Here is a 21,965-nt window from a genome sequence, read left to right on the forward strand (position 1 = left end):
ATCAAATTATTTTTTCCGTCTTTAAATGAACTTCTTCAAACTTCAACAACATTATAAAAAAAAAAAAAAACACAAACCCAATTTTAGTTGTCTTTTTATTCCCTTGTTTTTCAAGAAACCAGACGAAAATGGAAACATTTCGTTTTCTCAACTTGATCTATTCAGCCACGTTTGGATTGTGTCTCATCGTTTCGGTTTATGCACAAGACCAATCAGGTTCTTTTTTTTTTTTAACTATTCATGACTATTTTCTTGTGAAGAAAGTATAATCCTTTAATCTTTATTGGTTGCATGATCATAGGTTTCATAAGCATCGATTGTGGTATCCCAAGTGGATCATCGTACAAAGACGACGCAACGGGTATAGACTACGTCTCAGATTCATCCTTTGTTGAAACCGGAGTCTCCAAATCGATCCCCTTAACAGCTCAAAGACAGCTTCAAACCCTAAGGAGCTTTCCTGAAGGTTCTAGAAACTGCTACACACTGATTCCAAATCAGGGGAAGGGCAAGAAATATCTCATAAGAGCTAGTTTCATGTACGGTAACTACGACGGAGAAAATGGTTCACCCGAGTTTGATCTGTTTCTTGGTGGTAATATTTGGGAAACTGTCTTGCTCAGCAATGGATCGGTCGTTGTATCCAAAGAGGTCGTTTACTTGAGCCAATCTGAGAAAATATTTGTTTGTTTGGGAAACAAAGGCAAAGGAACTCCATTTATCTCGACTTTGGAGCTTAGGTTTCTCGGAAACGACAACACGACATATGAATCTCCAAACGGTGCTCTGTTCTTCTCCAGACGCTGGGACTTTGGCTCCCTCATGGATTCACCTGTCAGGTAATGCTCTGTTTCGTACTCTGTTTTGTCCTCTGTCTCATGCTTTGTTAATTGCTCTGTTTCTGAATGTGTTAAAACTTTGACATAAGAAGACTTTTTTTTTGGTGTGAATCAGATATGATGATGATGTGTACGACAGAATCTGGATACCTCGCAACTTTGGCTATTGTAGAGAGATTAATACCTCACTTCCAGTGATCTCAAACAACAATAGTTACAACCTTTCCAGTTTGGTGATGAGTACAGCGATGACTTCAACAAACACAACAAGACCCATCACAATGACTTTGGAAAACAGTGATCCAAATGTGAGGTACTTTGTTTACATGCACTTCGCCGAGGTTGAAGATCTTAGTCTCAAACCAAACCAGACCAGAGAGTTCGATATCAGCGTTAACGGTGTGACAGTTGCTGCTGGCTTCAGCCCCAAGTATCTTCAAACTAACACTGTTTTTCTAAACCCTGAGAGCCAAACGGAGATTGGGTTTTCTCTCGTAAGAACTCCCAAGTCTACTCTTCCGCCAATCGTTAACGCTCTAGAGATCTATATTGCAAACAGTTTCTCGCAGTCTCTCACTAACCAAGAGGATGGTATGCGCTAGTAAAATGGCTTACAAAGTTCAATTTTTTTTTTCTTGGTTTGATTAATTCACTTGAAACTTATAGGTGACGCGGTTACAAATCTAAAGGCGAGTTACAAAGTAAAGAAGAACTGGCAAGGAGATCCATGTTTACCTAATGACTATATTTGGGAGGGCCTTAATTGTAGTTATGATAGTCTTACCCCTCCTAGAATCACATCACTGTAAGTGTAGTATAACTTTCATCTCTTCTTGATCAATCCGTAGATATTGTATATTGACTTGAAAATTTTGTTAATGGAGGCAGGAACTTATCATCTAGCGGGTTAACGGGTCACATATCTCCATCCTTCTCTAACCTCACAATGATTCAGGAGCTGTGAGTTTATATAATTCAAGATGATCATACCTATAATTTTTTGTTTTTTTAACTTGAACAAGGCAACTGTATTATCAGGGACTTATCAAACAACGGCTTAACTGGAGACATTCCAGAGTTTCTGTCAAAACTGAAGTTCTTGAGGGTTTTGTAAGTTATATAGAGTATAGACATATCGATGCAATTGATAACAAATTAGAATGGTAACTACGGACTTTAACTCTTAATAATTTCTGCAGAAATCTAGAGAAGAATAAGCTAACCGGTTCAGTCCCATCCGAGTTATTAGAGAGATCAAAGAGCGGATCATTCTCGCTACATGTCGGAGAGAATCCAGACCTATGTTCTGAGATTTCTTGCGGAAAAAGCAAGAGTAAAAAACTCGTGATCCCGCTGGTCGCATCATTTGCAGCAATGTTCATTCTCTTGTTATTGTCTGGTGTGTTTTGGAGAGTCAAGAACCGGAGAAAGAAGTCCGGTAAACATCTATCTCTACGTCTATCTTTTTACGTACGTATCTATCTGTTTATCACATAACCAATTGTTAAATCTTTATCTTGCAAAGTAAACTCTGCGGTGGAAAAAAATGCAGAAAACGGAGCAAGAAACAATCTAATGGCGAGATCGGAGAACAAGTTATTATTTACCTTTGCAGACGTCGTAAAGATGACAAATAACTTCGGTCGAGTCCTCGGCAAAGGAGGTTTTGGAACAGTCTACCATGGCTACTATAACAACCTTCAAGTCGCTGTTAAACTTTTATCAGAAACATCAGCTCAAGGATTCAAAGAGTTTCGCTCCGAGGTAATGTAGTAGAATTCTAGGTATTTATTGATTCCAAAAAGATATGCAAATTAACACTACCTCCTATTCATATATATAGGTTGAAGTTCTTGTGAGAGTTCATCACGTAAACCTCACTGCGCTGATCGGTTATTTCCATGATGGTGATCAAATGGGATTGATCTATGAGTTCATGGCTAACGGGAACATGGCAGATCATCTCGCGGGAAAGTATGACCATACATTGAGCTGGACTCAACGGCTTCAGATTGCACTTGATGCAGCACAAGGTATGACCAAAGTTCTGATATTTAGGCTATGAATTAGTCCGAAAGTTTTCATCTTTAACGAAAAATGGTCTCAATGAAGGGCTTGAGTATCTTCACTGTGGATGCAAACCTGCGATAGTTCACAGAGATGTGAAAACTTCCAACATATTGTTGAACGATAAAAACAGAGCAAAGCTTGCGGATTTTGGACTCTCCCGGAGTTTTCATACAGAGAGTCGTTCTCACGTATCCACTCTAGTCGCTGGAACTCCCGGATATCTCGACCCGCTGTTAGTTTTCTCTCTTTATCTCTCTACCAAACATCAATGTTTTAGTAACTTTATGATGTTTCTTAAACGATGTGTATAGATGCTTTGAGACAAATGGGTTAAACGAGAAGAGTGACATATACAGCTTTGGAGTTGTTCTGTTAGAGATCATTACGGGGAAAACAGCGATCAGTGCTTCACAAACGAAGCGTGTTCATGTGAGTGATTGGGTGATATCGATCTTGAGGTCTACGAATGATGTGAACAATGTAATAGACCCGAAGATGGGAAAAGATATTGATGCAAACTCTGTATGGAAAGTTGTGGAGCTAGCTTTAGCCTCAGTATACGTCTCTGACAGGCCACACATGCAACTGATTGTTATAGGGTTGAAAGAGTGCCTTGAAAGAGAAGAAAATTACAAGAACTATTGATGGATGTCACAAGACGGAAAAACGGCTTTTTCATACCCCGACAATAGTCCTGTGTTGAATTCATACATTTGACTAATAATCTGGCCTAAACATACCTTATGTTTCTATATATTTGAATTCCACACCCCAACTTCGAAACTAATACACCAAGTATAATTTATGTGCCAAAAAATACAAAAACGTGTTTCACGACTAACTCTGTTAAGCTTCCGTTTAAGCGTTCTGACGTGGATTCCACATGTGCACAGCGATCCAGACGACGTCGTTTTGGCAAAACGGAGAATGAAAAATTTTGGCCAAAACGACGTCGTTTTTTATTTGTCTCAAAAAATCTCTCTTCATCTCTCCCGAAACTCTCTCTACGGCGGAAGAACCCTAGAATTTGGGGGTTTTCAATTTCGACCCAATCTGAAGGAGATGCATCCAATGTATTCATCATCTAGTTCGGGTAAGTAATAATTTGTGTTTTGGTTGATTTTAGTTATTCAATTTCGATAAAATATATGCGAATTTTGATTTGGGAATTTGGCTAAGGGTTGAAAGCGAGCTACAGTCGTCGTGGACAAGAAAGAGGGATACCTAGAAAATGTAGATGTGGTGCAGTGTCTGTAATCAAGACTTCAGAAACATTGAAGAATCCAGGGAGGATATTTTATTGTTGTCCTTATGGCTCAAAGGAGAATAGTGGTCATTTGTTCAAATGGACTGATTTATCTATGGTGGAAGAGATGGAAGAGGTTGAGAGTGTTGTTGAGAAGATACAAGTAGATGTGGGAAGCTTAGAGAAAGGCTTACATGATGTGGAAGCTGAGATGAAGAGTCTAGCAATGAAAAGCAATGGAAGTGAAATAGAAGGCATAAAAGCTGTTGCACAAGGATGTGAGAAGGAGATTGGAGAACTCAAAGCCATGATCGTTTGTTGTGAGAAAGAGATTCAAGCATTACGTAGCTTCAAAAATTTGATTGTGTGTATTGTAGTCATGTTTGTGCTATATGCTTTAATCTTTTAAGCAATAAGCAAAACCCGTTTATGTAATGGTAATGGAGCTAAAATGCTATAAAGAAATGCTATAAAGAGAGTTGTTTTAGATGATTCCATTTAGATGACAAAGATTTTAAAAACATCTGATTCAATAAGCAGACAAAAAACAAGCATCCTACATCTTAAACCATATACCAAAAAACCATCATCCTAAACATTCAATCCAAACAACATGATCCAAAAAACCATCATCCTAAACATTCAATCGAAACAACATCATCCTAATCATAAGCTATAAAACAACTAATCAGCAAGTGAAATCTGTGATGGTTGGCTTGATTGGCTTGGTTGACTTGCTTGACTTGCTTCACTTGGACCTTCCCCTTGTGTTTTCCTTGGCTTATAGCGATGGACTCCAATATTAGGACAACTTCTTGCGTTATGTCCTACCGTGCTACAATTAGCACAACGCAAAGTAATTCCTGCTCTGCTAATTTTCATCTTCTTTGGTGGAGCGACATCTTCTACAACCTTTGCTTTCTTTTTCCTTTTCTTTGGAGATTCATTTTTGCCCTTGATTCGTTTTTGTATCTTCTTCCGCCCTTTAGTTGGCTCTCTAGGTGGTGGTTGAAGCTCTGTTTCACCAGATTTTCTCCAGAAGTACATACCATTAACTCCCCTCATTGTCTCATTGTATTGAGCCACCCATCTTGATGTCAAATACCAGTCAGAGTTAACAAAATCCTCAGGCTTCAGATTCTTCTTCATCCCAATTACACGCAATACATGACGGCAAGGAATTCCTGTCATACTCCACCTTCTACATGCACATGTTTTCGCATTCATATCAACCCTGAAACCATGATGAACATGTTCGGTCACCTCATAATGACCATTGCCACAAGGGATTACCTGACAATACTTCATGTGTCGCTGCTCTTCTTTAATGGTCTTAGCAACTTTCTTAGTATACTTCCCCTTGTGCTTTTCATCCTTCTTTCTTCTCATTTCATTTCGGATCAGGCATTGTCGTCTTATGGTCTCCAACATTGCTACCAATGGCATCTCTCTTGCTTTGTTAATAGTATTGTTGAGCTACCAAGCTCTATCGTTGCCTTCACCATCTCCACCATCATTGACTCCTTCTTGACCAGCTCTATCATTGCCTAGATCTTCACCAGCTCCATCACCATTGTGTTCTTCTTCACCAGCTCCATCATTAGAAATCTCATCCTTCTCTATATAGAGTTCTATTGTTCTTGTCCACATCGCAGCTGAACACATTCTCTGGAAACTATCGGATCCATCATACAACAACTTCAACTCTGTGAACAACTCGTATGGGTATTTAAACCATATCCTTTGCCCAATCATAGACAACCCAATCGACTCCACCATGTTTGTAAATATTGTCTCCGCCTTGCATTCAAGACTATGAGTCTCGCCTCCAACATATGCAATCACAACACCATTGGCGACTTCAAACTTTCCATTATAGTAGATTATGAATATTGGATCTTCAGGTCTACAAAAAACAAAACCAAATATTGTTCAAAACCGAGATTTTATCTAACACACACACACAAATCATACACGACTTATACAAACACCCACTATTATAACACATTTTTGATGCAATTACACAATACAATTCAACAAACTATCCAATCGAGATTTTCTCTAACACACACACACGATAATCAATCGACCAACAATGAGGAGGATGAAAAGGATTTTTTGAAAATTACCGGTTTGGAACTCTAGGTGCGACTTCCGAACCACCTTCATCCCCGGGAATCATTGCTGTCGGCTTCAGAAGACGATAATCTCCTTCAGATTGGGTCGAAATTGAAAACCCCCAAATTCTAGGGTTCTTCCGCCGTAGAGAGAGTTTCGGGAGAGATGAAGAGAGATTTTTTGAGACAAATAAAAAACGACGTCGTTTTGGCCAAAATTTTTCATTCTCCGTTTTGCCAAAACGACGTCGTCTGGATCGCTGTGCACATGTGGAATCCACGTCAGAACGCTTAAACGGAAGCTTAACAGAGTTAGTCGTGAAACACGTTTTTGTATTTTTTGGCACATAAATTATACTTGGTGTATTAGTTTCGAAGTTGGGGTGTGGAATTCAAATATATAGAAACATAAGGTATGTTTAGGCCAGATTATTAGTCAAATGTATGAATTCAACACAGGACTATTGTCGGGGTATGAAAAAGCCGTTTTTCCGTCACAAGACCCACAACACAAACAGATTGTTATAGAAGCAACGGGTTCGTGTTGCTGCTATATGTAAAAGCCCAAATTTGTTTATTTTTCTTTTATGGTGCAAAGTGTACTTCCTTTTCAGTAGTTTTGGTTCTCTTATTTTTTAGAATTTGGGTGAAATAATGCCAAAGATACTAATAAGTAGAGAAGAAATAAAAATAAAGTAATACTAGTAAGAGTACCTAATCCGGTCGCCACAAGGAAAAAAGAGGACAAGAAGATAGTGACAACGAGACAAAGCCCAAAACCGCGTTGGCCCCCAGAAACCAAAAACGTACCTTTTTAAAGAAAACGCTGATTCCCCCCCCCTCCTTTGGACTTTTGCGTCGCACGGTCTGTGCCCTCTCCTCTGTCCCCACAAATCTCTCTAATTTTTATACTCACGCGATCGCTGCGTCTGCGTTTTGAAAAACAGCGTTTCTTCTAAGCGCTCCACGTGAGTTTATTAATCATCATCATTCATAGAGCCAGTTTTTGGTGTTCGTGCGGCACACTCGCGCTTCTCCTGAGCGTCTGATGAGTCTCTCTCCTGTGAAGTACTAGCATTTAGTTTTGTCTTATTTGTCTTTCTGTTAATTACTGGTGTTCCTTTATTATAAATTCAAAATCAAATCTAACTAGTTTATTAAACTACTCATAATTTAATTGTGTGTGTTTTGGGAGAACTAGTTATTAAAACAGTCGTACTACTACTAGTTAAGAGAAGAGAGAATAGTTATATTTTGGGAAGTGATGTTTTTCTTACCCATTTCTTTTATTTATTTATCTATGCAAGTGATTGAATTTGATTGATTGATTTACATATTTTATCTTGAAATATCAACAACCAATCAATATCTTGGTTAATTTCAAAAAGAGAAGAGAACAAATCAAAATTCAAAGAAATAAAAAGCAGAAAAAAAAAAAAAAAGTAGAAACAAAAAGATTGATGGCGCAGAGAGAGTTGGTCAAATATGTTGACAAAATTTAATAACCATTCCAAATGTCACTATCAAATAAAGAAAATAATACCACTACACTAGTTTCTCTACGAACGAGCAATGTTGGAATTAATGAAATAAAGAGCAACTTCTCTACCTGGGACTGATATTGGCAAGACCTCTCCCTCTCTACGATGGGTTGTATGTTAGCTGTCAAATTATAATTAATTTAGTAGGGTACATACATTAGTTCGTTTATTTGATGTACTTTAAAGCATAGGTTAAAGCAAATTCTATTATGTAAATTATAGTCCGAAGACTAAAGACTAATTCTGAACATACTAATCTTTTTATTTGCAGATTTGGTCAAATAGGAGTAGTAGATGGTGGTGTAGGGGGCATGCAGCAGTCGTAACTACGTCACTAACTTGCATAGTTATATAGATCTTAATGTTTGGATTGGAGATCTTAAACAAACAAACAAACAAACAAATAACTCGTTTTATACTACTAGGGCTAGTTTATACACTCATTAGACACAAACATATCCAAAAAAATATTGGTAGTAGACAAAGACTAAATAAAAAGAACTCTAGAATTATATACTATACAAAACTACTTCACCCAAAAAAAAAAGAGTCGAGAGGAAAAAGAGATATCCCAATATACAAAAAAAGCAGTTCCCATCTATTTGCTTTCGTTTGGAGCGACACAAGTTTCTTCTATCTCATCTCTCTCTCTCCTTTTCTCACGCCGAGATTTCTGCTATTGCTCTAATATCTCTCACGGCCTTTTGACGCCATTTTCTCACCAAAGCCTTCCTTGGCTGGCTCTTCATGGACACCGTTTAAGCTCAATGACTGAGCAACTGGTGTATATAGTAACTTCGGGTTTGGAGTTTTGCTTTTTGGACTGAGCAGAAAACTCAATAGAGAGAGAGAGAGAGAGAAACGTTTTCTGTGTCTTATTCTTATCTATCGGGTTTTGTGTTGTCAGAAGCTCTAAGACAAAATTGAAGGCAATTATTTTTAGGGTTCAAACGAAGAAAAATTGGAGCTTTTCGAGAACTTGTGTGTGTGTGGTGGCTTTTGCAAAGAACAAAGCTTTTCTTGATTTCGTTATTGGCTCTTCTCCCAATTTGTGAGTCCATCTCTCTCCGTAAGCCTCTTTACTCTTTTTCTTTATTTGCTCTGTTTTGTTCTTCTTTTCTACTCTGTTTCTTTACTCAATTTTTGGCTTGATTATACATTTATACATACTTTAGTCGCTTAAAGAAGCTATATCTCTAGATATATTTACTTCTTTCTCCTCTTCTTGTTGTATTAGCTTTTGATTTCGTTTATCACAATTCCCATGACCAAAAAAGTTACCATCTTTGACTATGTTACCAGATTCTACTCAGTAGTTTTGTTATAAGTTGGATTCTTGTTTACATTATTAGATTAACTTCAATACTTCTGAGAGTGACTTTTTGTTCTCCTCTGATCCGTGGAGGATTCTGTGTTCTGTTTTTTTGGGGTTTTCCTTCTCCTGTTTTTAAGGACTCAATGTGATTCATGCATATATGATGTTATGTTATTGTCTGTTTATGTGAGAGTATCTCTGGGAAATAATTTTATCTTTGTTTGAGCTTATAATTGTGCTTGCAAATCTTAAAATTTAAATCAGCTGATGTGAACTTGAGGCCTAGCCTTTGACCACAAACCCTTGCCTACTTTCGTTGACCTTACCTTTGTCTTGGCTTAATATTCTAATCCTAATCCCAATGCATTGGTTGGTCCAAAACACTCATTTCATACATTTTGTGATCGTTTTCCTCTGTAATTTACATTAGAGTGGTAACCTCGGACCGTATGTGAAATGTTTTGGTGAATGTTGTGTTTAGTGACTCTTAAGCATTTCTTATTGACAAAGGTATGGAATTCTCTAGAGACGCCGGAATGATGATGGAGAATAAGCGGAATGTGTGCTCTCTCGGAGAAAGCAGCATCAAACGTCACAAGTCTGATCTCTCTTTCAATTCCAAGGTCTCTTGCTTTACCTACTTTTCTTGGATTTATCAGTCTTCATTCTGTGGTCGGTAATGATCCTTCCATCTTTTGTTATCTTCATGATTGAAACAGGAGAGGAAGGACAAAGTTGGAGAACGTATTTCAGCTCTTCAACAGATTGTTTCTCCTTATGGAAAGGTAACTTTGTTTTTGTTAAGCAAATCAAGAGAATTCATCTCTTAGCAGCTCATACTGATCTTTAATCTTCTTATTATACCACAGACTGACACTGCATCAGTTCTTCTAGACGCGATGCATTACATAGAGTTTCTTCATGAACAAGTGAAGGTCTGCAAGTTTCTATTCATCAGCATTTCAATACATAGCGTGATCCATTCATCTTTACCGAATAAACATCTGACTTTTCATGTTCTTTTGTACAGGTGCTAAGTGCTCCGTATCTGCAAACGATACCTGATGCTACACAGGTGAGCACGATCTTGAATCTTAACCCCATTTATACTGATTTCACTATTTTTATCCTAAGTGCTCCGCGTCTGACATATCTGCTGCAACTGGAACTTGAATATCTTACACGAACTGATTTTCCCGTCTTTGTAACCAGGAGGAGCTGGAGCAGTACAGCCTGAGAAACAGAGGATTATGTCTTATTCCAATGGAGAATACAGTAGGAGTTGCTCAAAGCAACGGAGCTGATATCTGGGCGCCCGTGAAGACTCCCCTCTCTCCAGCCTTCAGCGTTACATCTCAGTCACCCTTTAGATGACCAATTCGGCTCTTCGCCTTCTAAAATCTTTGTGTTAAGCATAAAGAAGATGACCAGTTCTTATTATTCTGATGATGCCTCTGTAACATAGACAGAGAGACGCATGAAGTTGGTTAACAACAGCTCACGGTGTGGCGATGGCTGTTATTATTTGACTGTTTAATGCATCCCCATACTTTGACTTGTGTAATATGCCCAAACAGAAACTAAATTATTCTAATGCAAAGTAATCTATTTTCTGTGAGAAATTGCTTAAGATATCTAAGTTCTGTCGTTCTTACCAAAACTATGTATCCTATACATCTTTCTAGTTATAAAGATCCAAGGAAAGCTTTCTTTCAGTGTTGAAGGAAAGAGCGTTGCTCTCCCTACTAATACAAAGCACCTTGAATTGATAGACATACCACAACCACGAGAAACGACAATGAATTTGCTTGTAATTGTACCAAACAGCTACGCACAAAATTGAGATTACCGTTTCACAAGAACATTGAATTAAATACATAACCACTGAGATTGCAAAGGTTCAGAACATACAGACTGTTGATACCGAGGGAAGAAAGATAAGATAAGTCAGTCATAATATGTTTTTAACGACTAGATCACAATGCTTTGGCATATGTAAATGTGACAGGGAAGATCATCATCTTCTTCAGCCCTACAAGGAGAAGACTAACTTGCTGCAGTAGGCTTGACCTTCTCCCTCATATACTGGAGTAGATGTTCGCGTTTCCAGTTGTCGATTCTGCAAAACAAGCAAATCAAGAAACAAATAGGGTCAGCTACAACTTTGGAGGAATGAAGCTCTTTTGCTGATAGAGGGAGGATGGGGCGTAGAACGCATCACTAGTTTGATTTATTCATGCTCCAAAACCAACTTTCATTAGACGTTCGTTAATCATACAGTAGACTGTATCAGAGCACTGAAAGAGTGAGATTTACATCTACACATGAATCTACTATGTTAACATGGGTATATCAGGTCACCATGAAAGTCCTAAATCCGGTCAACTCGAGCTCAACCCAAACTAATATCTAAGAATATTCCAGAGTAATGAGTTGAGCAAAGAGGGGTAGTAAAGCAAATTTTACCTTATTGATTCCTTATGTTCACCAGCTTCATCGAGCATGATCAACTTGGGTGGGGAGTTGAAAATATACTGAACTTTTACGCTAGGGAACTTCTCTTTCTCTTCTTCAATAAAACCAACAATTTCAGGATAGAAAACCAACTTTCTCATACACACCTCTAATATAGCCCCGGAATACGTAACCTGCAGTCGCAAAAATATTGCAAACAAGTAACCATCACTCCCCTTCTCTTCATCTAATCTATTCAGCTTCAGAAAGCATTGAAAAGTACCATGGCTAGTAAGTCATTACCTTGCTCATGGAATCCTCAGAATCATCAGCACAACACTTCAAGCAATCAGATACCAACTCTGCAATTTAATCATAAGATTGATAATTTCAAATTTAGCAATCCCCCTCCTCAAAACAAAACACTATGAAGAGAATGATCTTAGCTCATAAATTCACAAAAACTCAACAAATTCTTCTTTCTTCTTAAAGCTGGAGTCTTTTTCGGGAAAAAAAAAAACAAAACTTGAAGAGATTAAGATCCACGCAATAGAGAGGAACGAACCTTGATCCTTGACGTATTCAGAGAGTGAGTGGCAATCGGAGCAGAGAGCAAGACCTGTAAATCCCAGATCCTCGCATTCCTTAGTGCTGAGCTGCTCTTTTGCTGAGATCGTCGATGCCAAGATCAAAATCATCATCGCCATCATCTTCGCTGAGAATACAACCATCATCTTCATATCTCTCTCTCTGGCTCATCAGCAGATCCAAAGTCTTCGCAGATCCGACGATAATGTAATGTTGTTGTTGCTGCCTTGCTCTATGATCCGATCCGGTCAATTCCGGTTTACGATCTCAGAAACTGAAATAGGAAAAGATCATCTCCGGTTTATTAAATACTAAAACCGAAAAAGTGTTTAACCGACTCGAAAAAAGTATTAAAAACCCCAAATCACATTGACACGCCTGCGACTGCGACCAATCTAAAACCCCCTAAAACCCTAAAAATCAGAATCGCTCCACCGAGAGAGACGATGGATCACATAGCAGCGGCGGAGGAGCAAATTGTAACGGAGAGGATTAAAAGAAAATTCGAAGAAGTTAACGCAGCTGCTCAGTCGCAACTCTCTCCTATTCAAGATCACATCAATTTCACCCTTCAGGTATATATATACATACACCAACATATTGTAGCATTCCCCTGCTTCTCCTGCTTGTAAGTGTGGTGTTGCCTATATGCCTTCGTGTGTTGATTTTGGTTCGGATTAACAGTTCATGAATTTAAAAACAAAAGTAGCTATCTTTAGTAGCCAATTCATAGGTCTGACTGTTTTAGTTAAGTTCTCTTGTGGTGAATCTCTCTTTCCAGTGATGTTTTAACTAAGTTTTCTAAGCTAAATTTTTATACAATCTGTGTAGTTCAATCTTGATAAGAAGCTGTGTCTTCTTGTAGTTCCTGAAAACTGAACCTTGATATAGTTTTGATTACATCTGTTCTGTACAACTATATAAATCAAGTTTTATGAAATTGTGTTGTTTTCATATCAATCTGTTTAGTTGATGGCCTCGTGAATGAATGATTGAAACCCCCGTAATAATGATTGATTGCAGCAAGCATATTTCAAATGTGCGTACGAGTGCTTTGACAGAAGTAGGAAGCAAGAGGAGATAGCCAACTGTGTTGAGCGCTGCAGTCTTCCAGTTGTCAATGCTCAACAGCATTTTGAAGGCGAAATGGCTCAGTTTCAGGTTGATATGATTTTCAAAACTCATAAAGACTGCGTGCTTACTTTTGCTATGTACTGACAAACTTGCAATTGTAATTTGATGCAGGAAAGGATGAACAGATCTCTCATGGTCTGTCAAGACAAATTTGAGGCTGCAAAGCTTCATCAGAACAGGGTTGATGCCGTCAAAGCTATGGAGGGTTGTGTGGACAGATCCATTCAGGATAATCTCGAAACATTGCCTCATATTGTGCAGAGAATGAAGAAGTCATTCTCTATTGTCGACTAATAATAATCCTCTGATGTGAAAAAGGGGCATCTTTACTTTTTGTCTCTTGCTAATCATAGTTATGTCTTTTCATTATCACTCAATAGATAAACACAATGGGTGGTAGGAGTAGGGTATGGTTAAGTTTATCAGACCAAATGCTAAACAGATTGTTTTATATATAAGATTATAAAGATCTTGACCAACAAGCTTTTCACAATATGTGGTACGAGGCATAAACATGTCAAAGAGTCTCAGAAACCGGATCTGTAAATGTTCAACTGAAAGATATTAAAACCAATGTGCTTCGAGCAGGACAAAGAATCCGTAAAGCAAACCCTGTAGTTGTTCTTTCTTTAAAGTTGAGATTCTTAAGAAACGTTGATACCAAAACGTAGAAGCTAATTGCTAGAACCAAAACGTTAGTCATCTTGGTCTTAGTCTCTTAGATAAACCGAACGGAGTAGATAATTTTTGAATCGAACCAACCCGAAACTGCTGATTTTATTCGGTGTCGGTTTATCCTTTAGGGGTGTTTTTGTCTTGTTGGTCGTCGTAGAAACTTGCCTATATATATAAGATAGATGCCTCCAGTTTGAATAGCAGCTAAACCCTTAAAATCTCCAGAGAGAAAGACGATGGATCACAAGGCAGTTGCGGAAGAGCAAATCGTATTGGAGAGGATTAGGAGAAAAATCGAGGACATAAAAGCAGCTGGGCAGTCGCAGCTCTCTCCTATACAAGAACATATCAGTTTCACCCTTCAGGTATATATATATATATTTTTACGATCATATAGTATATGTTTGCGTAGTAACTTATCCTAATTTTAATAATATGTTCAAGTATTGCTCGATCTTGTAATAAACCAGGTCGTAACAAGAGTTTTATGCAAGTGTATTGTTTTCAGAATATATATTGAGTTTGCCATAAGATTCATGCCCCTTTTGAATAACAATCAATTGCAGCAAGCTTATTTCAAGTGTGCACACGAGTGCTTTGAGAAAAGACGAACGAAAGATGTGACAAATAACTGCGTTGAGCTCTGCCGTGTTCCCGTTGTCAATTCTCAACAACGATTCGATAGCGAGATGGCCAAGTTTCAGGTAAAAATTAAAAGGTCCTTAACTAATTCCATAACTACTCTCCGTTTCTGCCATGTACTGAGAAACTTGCAAATATTTGTTAATTTGATGCAGGAAAGGATGAACAGATCACTCATGGTATGTCAAGACAAATTTGAGGCTGCGAAGCTAGTTAGTAGTATTATCAGGATTGATGCCGTCAAAGATCTTGAGGATTGCGTGACCGATGCTGCGACAACATTACTTGGCAGCTAAGCAAGAAACGTGCTGTGTTAGTTAGGGTTTTTAAGGTTTTTCCTATTTAAAAGTTTACTAATTAGGGTTCTTAATGTCTTCTTATTGATCTTGCCTAATGTAATCTTGAAACCGGATCTGATTTTACCCGGTCTTCTAAATCCAATGTTTGGTTTAATTTGAGATAAAAAGAAAAATAAAATCATAAATAATTAATCCATCACCGTCTCACACGAATGAGTCTCCTTCCCGTCGTCGGAGCTACTTCGCCGGCGCTAGTACCTTTCATCACCCGTAAAAACCACCCCAATCAAAAGATCCAAAAACTTAATCAATCTACCTCCGAAACCATTGTTTCATGGACTTCTCGCATCAATCTCCTCACACGCAATGGTCGGTTAGCGGAGGCAGCGAAGGAATTTACCGATATGAGAGTCGCCGGCGTAGAGCCAAACCACATCACTTTCATCGCTCTACTCTCTGGTTGTGGTGATATTCACTCCGGAAGTGAAGCCTTAGGCGATTTGCTTCATGGATATGCTTGTAAACTTGGTCTCGATAGAACCCATGTCATGGTTGGCACCGCAATTCTCGGGATGTACTCAAAACGCGGTCGTGTTAAGAAGGCTAGATTGGTGTTCGATTACATGGTTGATAAAAACTCGGTTACTTGGAATACAATGATCGATGGGTACATGAGGAGTGGTCAAGTCGATAACGCTGTTAAGTTGTTCGACGAAATGCCTGAACGGGACTTGGTTTCTTGGACAGCTATGATAAATGGGTTTGTTAAGAAAGGGTTTCACGAGGAAGCTTTGGTATGGTTCCGTGAGATGCAGATTTCAGGAGTGAAACCAGATTACGTTGCTATTATTGCTACTCTTAACGCTTGTACAAACCTAGGTGCTCTCTCTTTTGGATTATGGGTACATCGTTATGTGATGAGTCAGGGTTTTAAGAACAATGTCAGGGTTAGTAATTCACTGATTGATTTGTATTGTCGTTGCGGGTGTGTTGAGTTTGCTCGTGAAGTTTTTGACAAGATGGAGAAACGAACTGTAGTTTCATGGAATTCAATCGTTGTTGGTTTTGCTGCTAATGGAAACGCACATGAATCTTTGGTATACTTTAGGAAAATGCAAGATGAATGGTTTAAACCTGACGCAGTCACTTTCACCGGTGCACTTACGGCTTGTAGCCATGTAGGTCTAGTTGAAGAAGGTCTTCGATATTTCCAAACGATGAAAAGGGATTACAGAATCTCGCCTAGGATTGAGCATTATGGATGTTTAGTGGATTTGTATAGCCGGGCTGGGAGATTGGAAGACGCTTTGAAAGTGGTACAGAGCATGCCTATGAAGCCAAATGAAGTTGTGATTGGATCTTTGCTTGCAGCCTGCAGGACTCATGGGAACGATACCGTCTTAGCAGAGAGGTTGGTGAAGCATCTTAGTGAACTGAATGTGAAAAGCCATTCAAATTATGTGATACTTTCGAATATGTATGCGGCTGATGGAAAATGGGAAGGAGCAAGTCAGATGAGGAGGAAGATGAAGGGTCTCGGGTTAAAGAAGCAGCCTGGGTTTAGTTCCATAGAGATTGATGATTGCACGCATGTCTTCATGGCTGGTGACAGTGCCCATGTTGAGACTGCTTATATCCGCGACGTCCTCGAGCTTGTTTCTTCTGATTTGCGATTACAGGGCTGTGTTGTTGAAACCCTTGCTGGTGATCACCTCAGTGATTGAATTCCAGGGACTTTCACATCCCAATTTTTGTTCAAGTCAGATTGGCCAATTACTGAGCTTCATATTATACAGGTGATAATGATTCAAAGTAAGTGACAATGCATCCATTAGCACAAAATGGTTGACCTTATCGTGGTCATAACCTCACTAGCTTGCACCAACCTTCTTGCCAGCCCCTACCTAGAAGTGATCGTTGCATAGGATTGATGCAGTGAAAGATATAGGTACTAAAACATATACAAGACCTGCTAGCTTGAGAGTGTAAATATTCCAACAATTTCATTGTTAATGCATTTTCTAAAGATAGTGTTGTTCTAGGTACATCCGATATTGTTACTGTTGTATTTTAAAGGTTAGATTATCTTTGACGATTATATGTAACACGTATCAATTTTATTCATAGAAGCATTTGCGTAGTGCAGCATGTATCATCGACAGAACACTATTTTGATATACAAACACTTTTCAACCCAAAACAATTTTTGACTCCATTTCCTCTGTATCGATCTTGGGTTGAACTGTTTTAGGCTGGAGATAAACACCGATGTACTGTAGTCCGGAGGCATCGTAAGTCCCATGGAAACCGCCAAACTGAGGAGATTTCCCGAGTTTAAACGCGAACTTTTCGTAGCTGGAACCGGAGGTGCCAAAAGGACCGTACTCACTAGTGTTGGTAGTGAATTTGAGAGATCTTATGTGAGGATTGCTAGCTTCATACTTGTAATACTCTCCACTGATCCCAGTTATGTACTCATGCGGATAGTTGAGCTCTATCTGCTAGGTCCAGATCACAATGCTTTTAGTTATAACCACGTTTTAGTTGGAAAATTAAAGAAGAGTAAACAAAAATCAGACTTACAACGTCAAACATGTTGCCGATAAATGGACCGTGACGGTCGGATAAAACAAGGTTCCCGTCCAGAACGAACTGGAATTGGATAGACATAATACCTCCGAGGCTATGAGAGAGAAAGATCTGAGAGATGAAGCCATCGTGTTTTCCTTCGTCCCAGTTTACAATTGTACTGCTTCTAGCATCATGCTTCCCTACGGGTCCTATCTTCATCTTCCCTTCCATTCTTATATCTAAGCTTTTTGAATGGTTACATACCAAAAGCAGGATTACCTTACCTTAAATACTGTATAGAGAGGAGATATATCATCATAAGTTTAGAAGTCTTAGAATGGAATATTCCTATCCAATCTTGTATGACGACTTCACCAAACAACGATTCATTGATTTCTTTAATTTGTCATTGCTGCTTCCTCTTCGTTTGACGCCTCGGATTGGAATATTCGTTGCTAATCTTGCATGTCTTCATCTAGCAGCAATCTACATTCCTTTCTTTCTTTTGCTTTTTGCAAAAAATTTAGTTAGTTGAAAAGTCAACCTTTGACTTTATTTTCCTCTGTATAGCTAAGTACCGGTTTAAATTGTATTATCAAACCGTTCAAAATTAAATGTTTGTACCGAAGTGGTTTATAAGTAATCTCAGGCCGAGTCTGGGACCGGGTTAACTCGTTAAATGCAACACCTTCCTTGGTCGATCCGCTCCGTTACGTAGCCCTTTACTTGTAAACATAGTGATTTGTGTTGTACATGACATCTGTATGGCCCTGAAAGAACCTTCAGATAAACACAAAAGCCAGACGCTGCATTTCTCTCGCTGAGGCCAAGTATGAAACGAAGAACAGCGCCAAGAATGCAAATTTAGGTTCCATCGAATGGAGCAGGCAGACCCTCCTCGGGTTACCAATATGGATCGTTGTTGTTGTGTTTAAGGTTTTGGTTATTAAAGCTAAAGCAAGCAGCTGAAAATGCCTTTTTGTGTATGATAAACAGAGATAAAAAGCAGGGGACACATAACTTCATTTGAAGCAGAATGAAAGAGCAAATAGGAGCAACATTAAAACTAGACAAGCGCCACCATATCATGCACACAAATAGAGATGACTAAGTTAAAGTACTATAGTCTTTGCTCAAAGCAAATGCATTGAAATAAGTTGGGATAACTGTGATCTGATTCAATAAAAAGCTGGAAGCAATTCCATACAAGAGGAAAAAATTAGGTAAATCTGGGAAAAGAGAGGATCTTCTATCATCAGTACTAGTATATGATGCTAACTAAATAGGTAGCTTTATTTACAATAGTAATAGCCACTTCACGGCAGTGATAAGTCAAAGCTTCCTGTGAACTGAAGTCAATTAAAAGCATCACAGGGAGGACACTAAGAAATTTCCACTGTGACCACAGGATAGAAAGAGAGTATATCGGTAGAGGGCACAATCCTCAATCGTTCTGTCCAACTGCAATGTCTAGAACGCTTCTACAATATGGGCAGCAGGTCTTCCTCCCCCTGAGCACCTTTAAAATGCAATGCCTGTGCAGCACATGTCCACACTGAAACTTTCTGAAAGTTGCGCCAGCGGATATTTTGGTTAGCATCTCTAATGTCTTGTTGGCTGATTTGGTAGAGAGCTTTGTTTTTGACCCCCAAATCCTGGATCGAGGCTATCCTTTGTCTCATTTTATTACATTTTATTAATGTCTTTTTTTTTTTACACAACGAGAGTTTACTTATTTAACATAGTTTATCATCCATTTTTTTTTCTTTTGATATTCACTAAATTTTGTATCTTTAAAGAAAGAAATAACATTATAATCACAAAACAATTACAAAAATAGTTGCAAAAAGAAATATACAATTAAAGAAGTAACTATTTTTGTTATCATATAGTAAAAAAATCTCCTTCTTTAATGGGTTTTCTAAACGGTTGTGGAAAGAAATATACAAGTCAAAGGTATCTATATATACATTTTTGAAGTACATTTTGGGTTCTACCCTTTTAGTTTAGCTTATTTACATTATTAGTTTGCAATATTGGTCCCTAAACAATTGCACAAGAAAACAATAAGTAAAATATGGAAAATAAAAATCGATTACATTAATAATTTGATTATAATTTCCTTCAAAAATCGAAAAAAATCAATCGAATTTCTTGTGCATTTCGATTGGTTTATAGTTTCCTATAATATCTCCACTTTATTGCTATTGTTATTGCTATTTTCCAAATAAAATTCCATTAAAATCGGAAACTATTTTTAATATTTCATGCTATCACAATAACATTAATTAGGATCAGACATTTCCTAAATCATTTGTAGGAATAACTATATTAATACATAAATTTTTTGTAAACTTTCCCTTAACTATATATGTGTATCATTCATGATTGAGCGATTTCTTTATGTTCCAAATTTGTATATGAGATTTTTTACTTGACCTCCAAAATATTCTCAAACCAACTCATCTATAAATAACAATCTATAATCAGAGGAATACGAAATATGTTTCAAGTTTTAAATGGAGTAGTGACAGAATCTGAGATGAGAGTCAATAAAAAGTCTGTCTTACAATATATGTGATCCTTAACCTTAAGGTTTATGGAGTCAAACTCCTTGGTACCTCCAAGGCTGCTTCTCTAATCTCCCTTCTCTTTTTGTACTTTACTGATAATTTTTGTTTAAAAATTATTGTTGACCCTTTGTGTAATACATGTTTGTCTACAATTATTTTGCATTTATGGTTGTAGATACATTGAGACAATATTCTAGAGAGTGAACAAGAAATATTTTGTGATACTTCTTATTGTATGCTATGATGTTATTGACTTAATATTCTAATCAATTTTTTTTAACCGTTTCTTCTTATTATATGTTGTTGTATATTTTCATTTATTTTTATAAATTTATATTAAAATTATGTGGAAACCTTAATAAATTCTTAAAATAATTTTGATTTTTTAAATCTCAGGAATCATATTTTCAAAACAAGTTAATTTCCTTCTGAGGCAAAGGAGAAGATGACTGTAATTTAAGATGATTGTAATTTCTCAACTTAGTATTCATTTTTATCAGTTTATTTGGTATTTTCTATATAATCTTTAATTTAATGGGTTGAATTGTACATTTTTGGGATTTGGTCTAATAAATTGTAAATTAATATATAACACAATAAAATTACATTTTCTCCAACGAATTAAATCTTTTATATATACATTTTAAAGTATATTTTGTATTATACCCTTGAAGTTTAATTTATTTAAAAATTAATTTACATAATTGATCCCCAAAAAATTGCACAAAAAAAAAAAGTAAAATATGGAAATCAAAATCGGTTATCTTCGTAATATAAAAAAATCGGAGAAATCATTTATTTTTCTAAGATATCTCTACTAAAATGATTTCTATTTCCTAAACCAATTTTGGTTTATACTTACACAATCTTTACATTTAACAATGTATTCCTAAAATATCTCTAAAATATCTTTTCTGTCTTACTTTAAAATTAAAATATCTCAATTTTATCTTAAAAATCAAACAATCTTATCTTCTACGTAATCGATTTCAAATTTATTAAAATTATAATTTTTATAATTTTCTATACTTAAAGCAAATAGAATTCCAAATGAAAATTATAATTTTTATTTACTTAAAGCAAGTATAATAACAAATATCTCAATGTTATTACATAAAACTAAAAAAATATAATTTTATATTTTATCCAACATATTTTTTTATTAGTTATAGAAAACCTGAAAAAAAACATAATCTCACGCTGTATAGCGGGTTAAAATTTAGAGAAATAATTAATTAAGTACTCAAAAGTTTACTGTCATAATATTACACACTTTATCAATATTAAAATATTGGACATATCTATTAAATTGATTAAATTATGATTATGTAAAACAACAAGTTATCATACGGTATACTGCGGGTTAAATCCTAAAATTAAAAATTAAAATACAATTATATAATGTTAAACCCTAATCGTAACAAAAGGTCTAACAAACAAATACAAATTATATTTTTAATTATAAAAAAAATTATCCCGCGGTGTACCGCGGGTTAAAATCTAGTCTATATATATAAAGTTAACTTTTCTCACTTCTCTTTCTTCCACATCAACATCCATTTAATCAATTTTTTTTGCATAAAAAATACTATTTTTAATATTCATTCATTGCATATTTATTACTTATAATTAATAATAGTAAAAAATAAAGAAAAACGAATTAACTAAAATTAATTAAATTTTAAAATAGTATAAACAATAATATAATTTTTGCAATTAACTAAAGAAAATATGTGTAATTAACTAAGGAAAATATATGCAATTAATAAGGAAAATATTTGCAATTTAATTGCAATTATTATTTATTATAATCATATAGTAAAAAGAAATTTAGAAATCCGGTTTATATACAAAGAAATTGTATTGCAAGATGGAGTGTGTGAACTCTAAATCCGGTTTTA

The 21,965-nt window shown here is 36.6% G+C and overlaps 8 protein-coding genes across 10 annotated transcripts; 6 read left to right on the forward strand and 2 right to left on the reverse strand.

Annotated features, from left to right (window-relative positions):
• On the forward strand, window positions 43-3,651 carry LOC104754721 (probable LRR receptor-like serine/threonine-protein kinase At1g05700). Of its 2 annotated transcripts, none has more exons than XM_010476981.1 (11): window positions 43-216; window positions 302-839; window positions 955-1,430; window positions 1,506-1,644; window positions 1,728-1,799; window positions 1,878-1,949; window positions 2,039-2,277; window positions 2,365-2,603; window positions 2,683-2,872; window positions 2,952-3,141; window positions 3,221-3,651. In XM_010476981.1, the coding sequence occupies exons 1-11, from the start codon at window positions 129-131 to the stop codon at window positions 3,552-3,554; spliced, it is 2,577 nt and encodes an 858-aa protein (XP_010475283.1). In that variant the 5' UTR covers window positions 43-128; the 3' UTR covers window positions 3,555-3,651. The 2 variants fall into 2 exon arrangements, with proteins under 2 accessions (XP_010475283.1, XP_010475284.1); XM_010476982.1 differs by having other exon boundaries at window positions 2,392-2,603.
• LOC104759087 (uncharacterized protein At4g04775-like) lies at window positions 3,972-4,564 on the forward strand. Its single transcript, XM_010482057.1, has 2 exons — window positions 3,972-4,002; window positions 4,089-4,564. The coding sequence occupies exons 1-2, from the start codon at window positions 3,972-3,974 to the stop codon at window positions 4,562-4,564; spliced, it is 507 nt and encodes a 168-aa protein (XP_010480359.1).
• On the forward strand, window positions 8,331-10,750 carry LOC104754722 (transcription factor bHLH113-like). Its single transcript, XM_010476983.2, has 6 exons — window positions 8,331-8,864; window positions 9,639-9,751; window positions 9,848-9,913; window positions 9,998-10,063; window positions 10,159-10,203; window positions 10,341-10,750. The coding sequence occupies exons 2-6, from the start codon at window positions 9,641-9,643 to the stop codon at window positions 10,500-10,502; spliced, it is 450 nt and encodes a 149-aa protein (XP_010475285.1). The 5' UTR covers window positions 8,331-8,864; window positions 9,639-9,640; the 3' UTR covers window positions 10,503-10,750.
• LOC104754723 (15 kDa selenoprotein) lies at window positions 10,943-12,431 on the reverse strand. The gene is made up of 4 exons (XM_010476987.2): window positions 12,148-12,431; window positions 11,886-11,944; window positions 11,595-11,776; window positions 10,943-11,247 (listed from the first exon to the last, which is right to left on the reverse strand). The coding sequence occupies exons 1-4, from the start codon at window positions 12,320-12,322 to the stop codon at window positions 11,175-11,177; spliced, it is 489 nt and encodes a 162-aa protein (XP_010475289.1). The 5' UTR covers window positions 12,323-12,431; the 3' UTR covers window positions 10,943-11,174.
• Window positions 12,527-13,783, forward strand: LOC104754724 (protein FAM136A-like). The gene is made up of 3 exons (XM_010476988.2): window positions 12,527-12,745; window positions 13,194-13,331; window positions 13,416-13,783. Exons 1-3 carry the CDS (start codon window positions 12,617-12,619, stop codon window positions 13,596-13,598), a joined length of 450 nt encoding a protein of 149 aa, XP_010475290.1. The 5' UTR covers window positions 12,527-12,616; the 3' UTR covers window positions 13,599-13,783.
• LOC104754726 (protein FAM136A-like) lies at window positions 13,801-14,937 on the forward strand. Of its 2 annotated transcripts, none has more exons than XM_010476991.2 (3): window positions 13,801-14,344; window positions 14,501-14,683; window positions 14,777-14,937. In XM_010476991.2, exons 1-3 carry the CDS (start codon window positions 14,216-14,218, stop codon window positions 14,915-14,917), a joined length of 453 nt encoding a protein of 150 aa, XP_010475293.1. In that variant the 5' UTR covers window positions 13,801-14,215; the 3' UTR covers window positions 14,918-14,937. The 2 variants fall into 2 exon arrangements, with proteins under 2 accessions (XP_010475293.1, XP_010475292.1); XM_010476990.2 differs by having other exon boundaries at window positions 14,546-14,683.
• LOC104754725 (pentatricopeptide repeat-containing protein At1g05750, chloroplastic-like) lies at window positions 15,054-17,046 on the forward strand. Its single transcript, XM_010476989.2, has one exon. The coding sequence runs from the start codon at window positions 15,133-15,135 to the stop codon at window positions 16,642-16,644; it is 1,512 nt and encodes a 503-aa protein (XP_010475291.1). The 5' UTR covers window positions 15,054-15,132; the 3' UTR covers window positions 16,645-17,046.
• LOC104754727 (protein RESTRICTED TEV MOVEMENT 1-like) lies at window positions 17,016-17,759 on the reverse strand. The gene is made up of 2 exons (XM_010476992.2): window positions 17,504-17,759; window positions 17,016-17,418 (listed from the first exon to the last, which is right to left on the reverse strand). Exons 1-2 carry the CDS (start codon window positions 17,720-17,722, stop codon window positions 17,110-17,112), a joined length of 528 nt encoding a protein of 175 aa, XP_010475294.1. The 5' UTR covers window positions 17,723-17,759; the 3' UTR covers window positions 17,016-17,109.

This window comes from Camelina sativa, chromosome 17 (genome assembly GCF_000633955.1).
Source record: "Camelina sativa cultivar DH55 chromosome 17, Cs, whole genome shotgun sequence".
Lineage (NCBI taxonomy): Eukaryota > Viridiplantae > Streptophyta > Magnoliopsida > Brassicales > Brassicaceae > Camelina > Camelina sativa.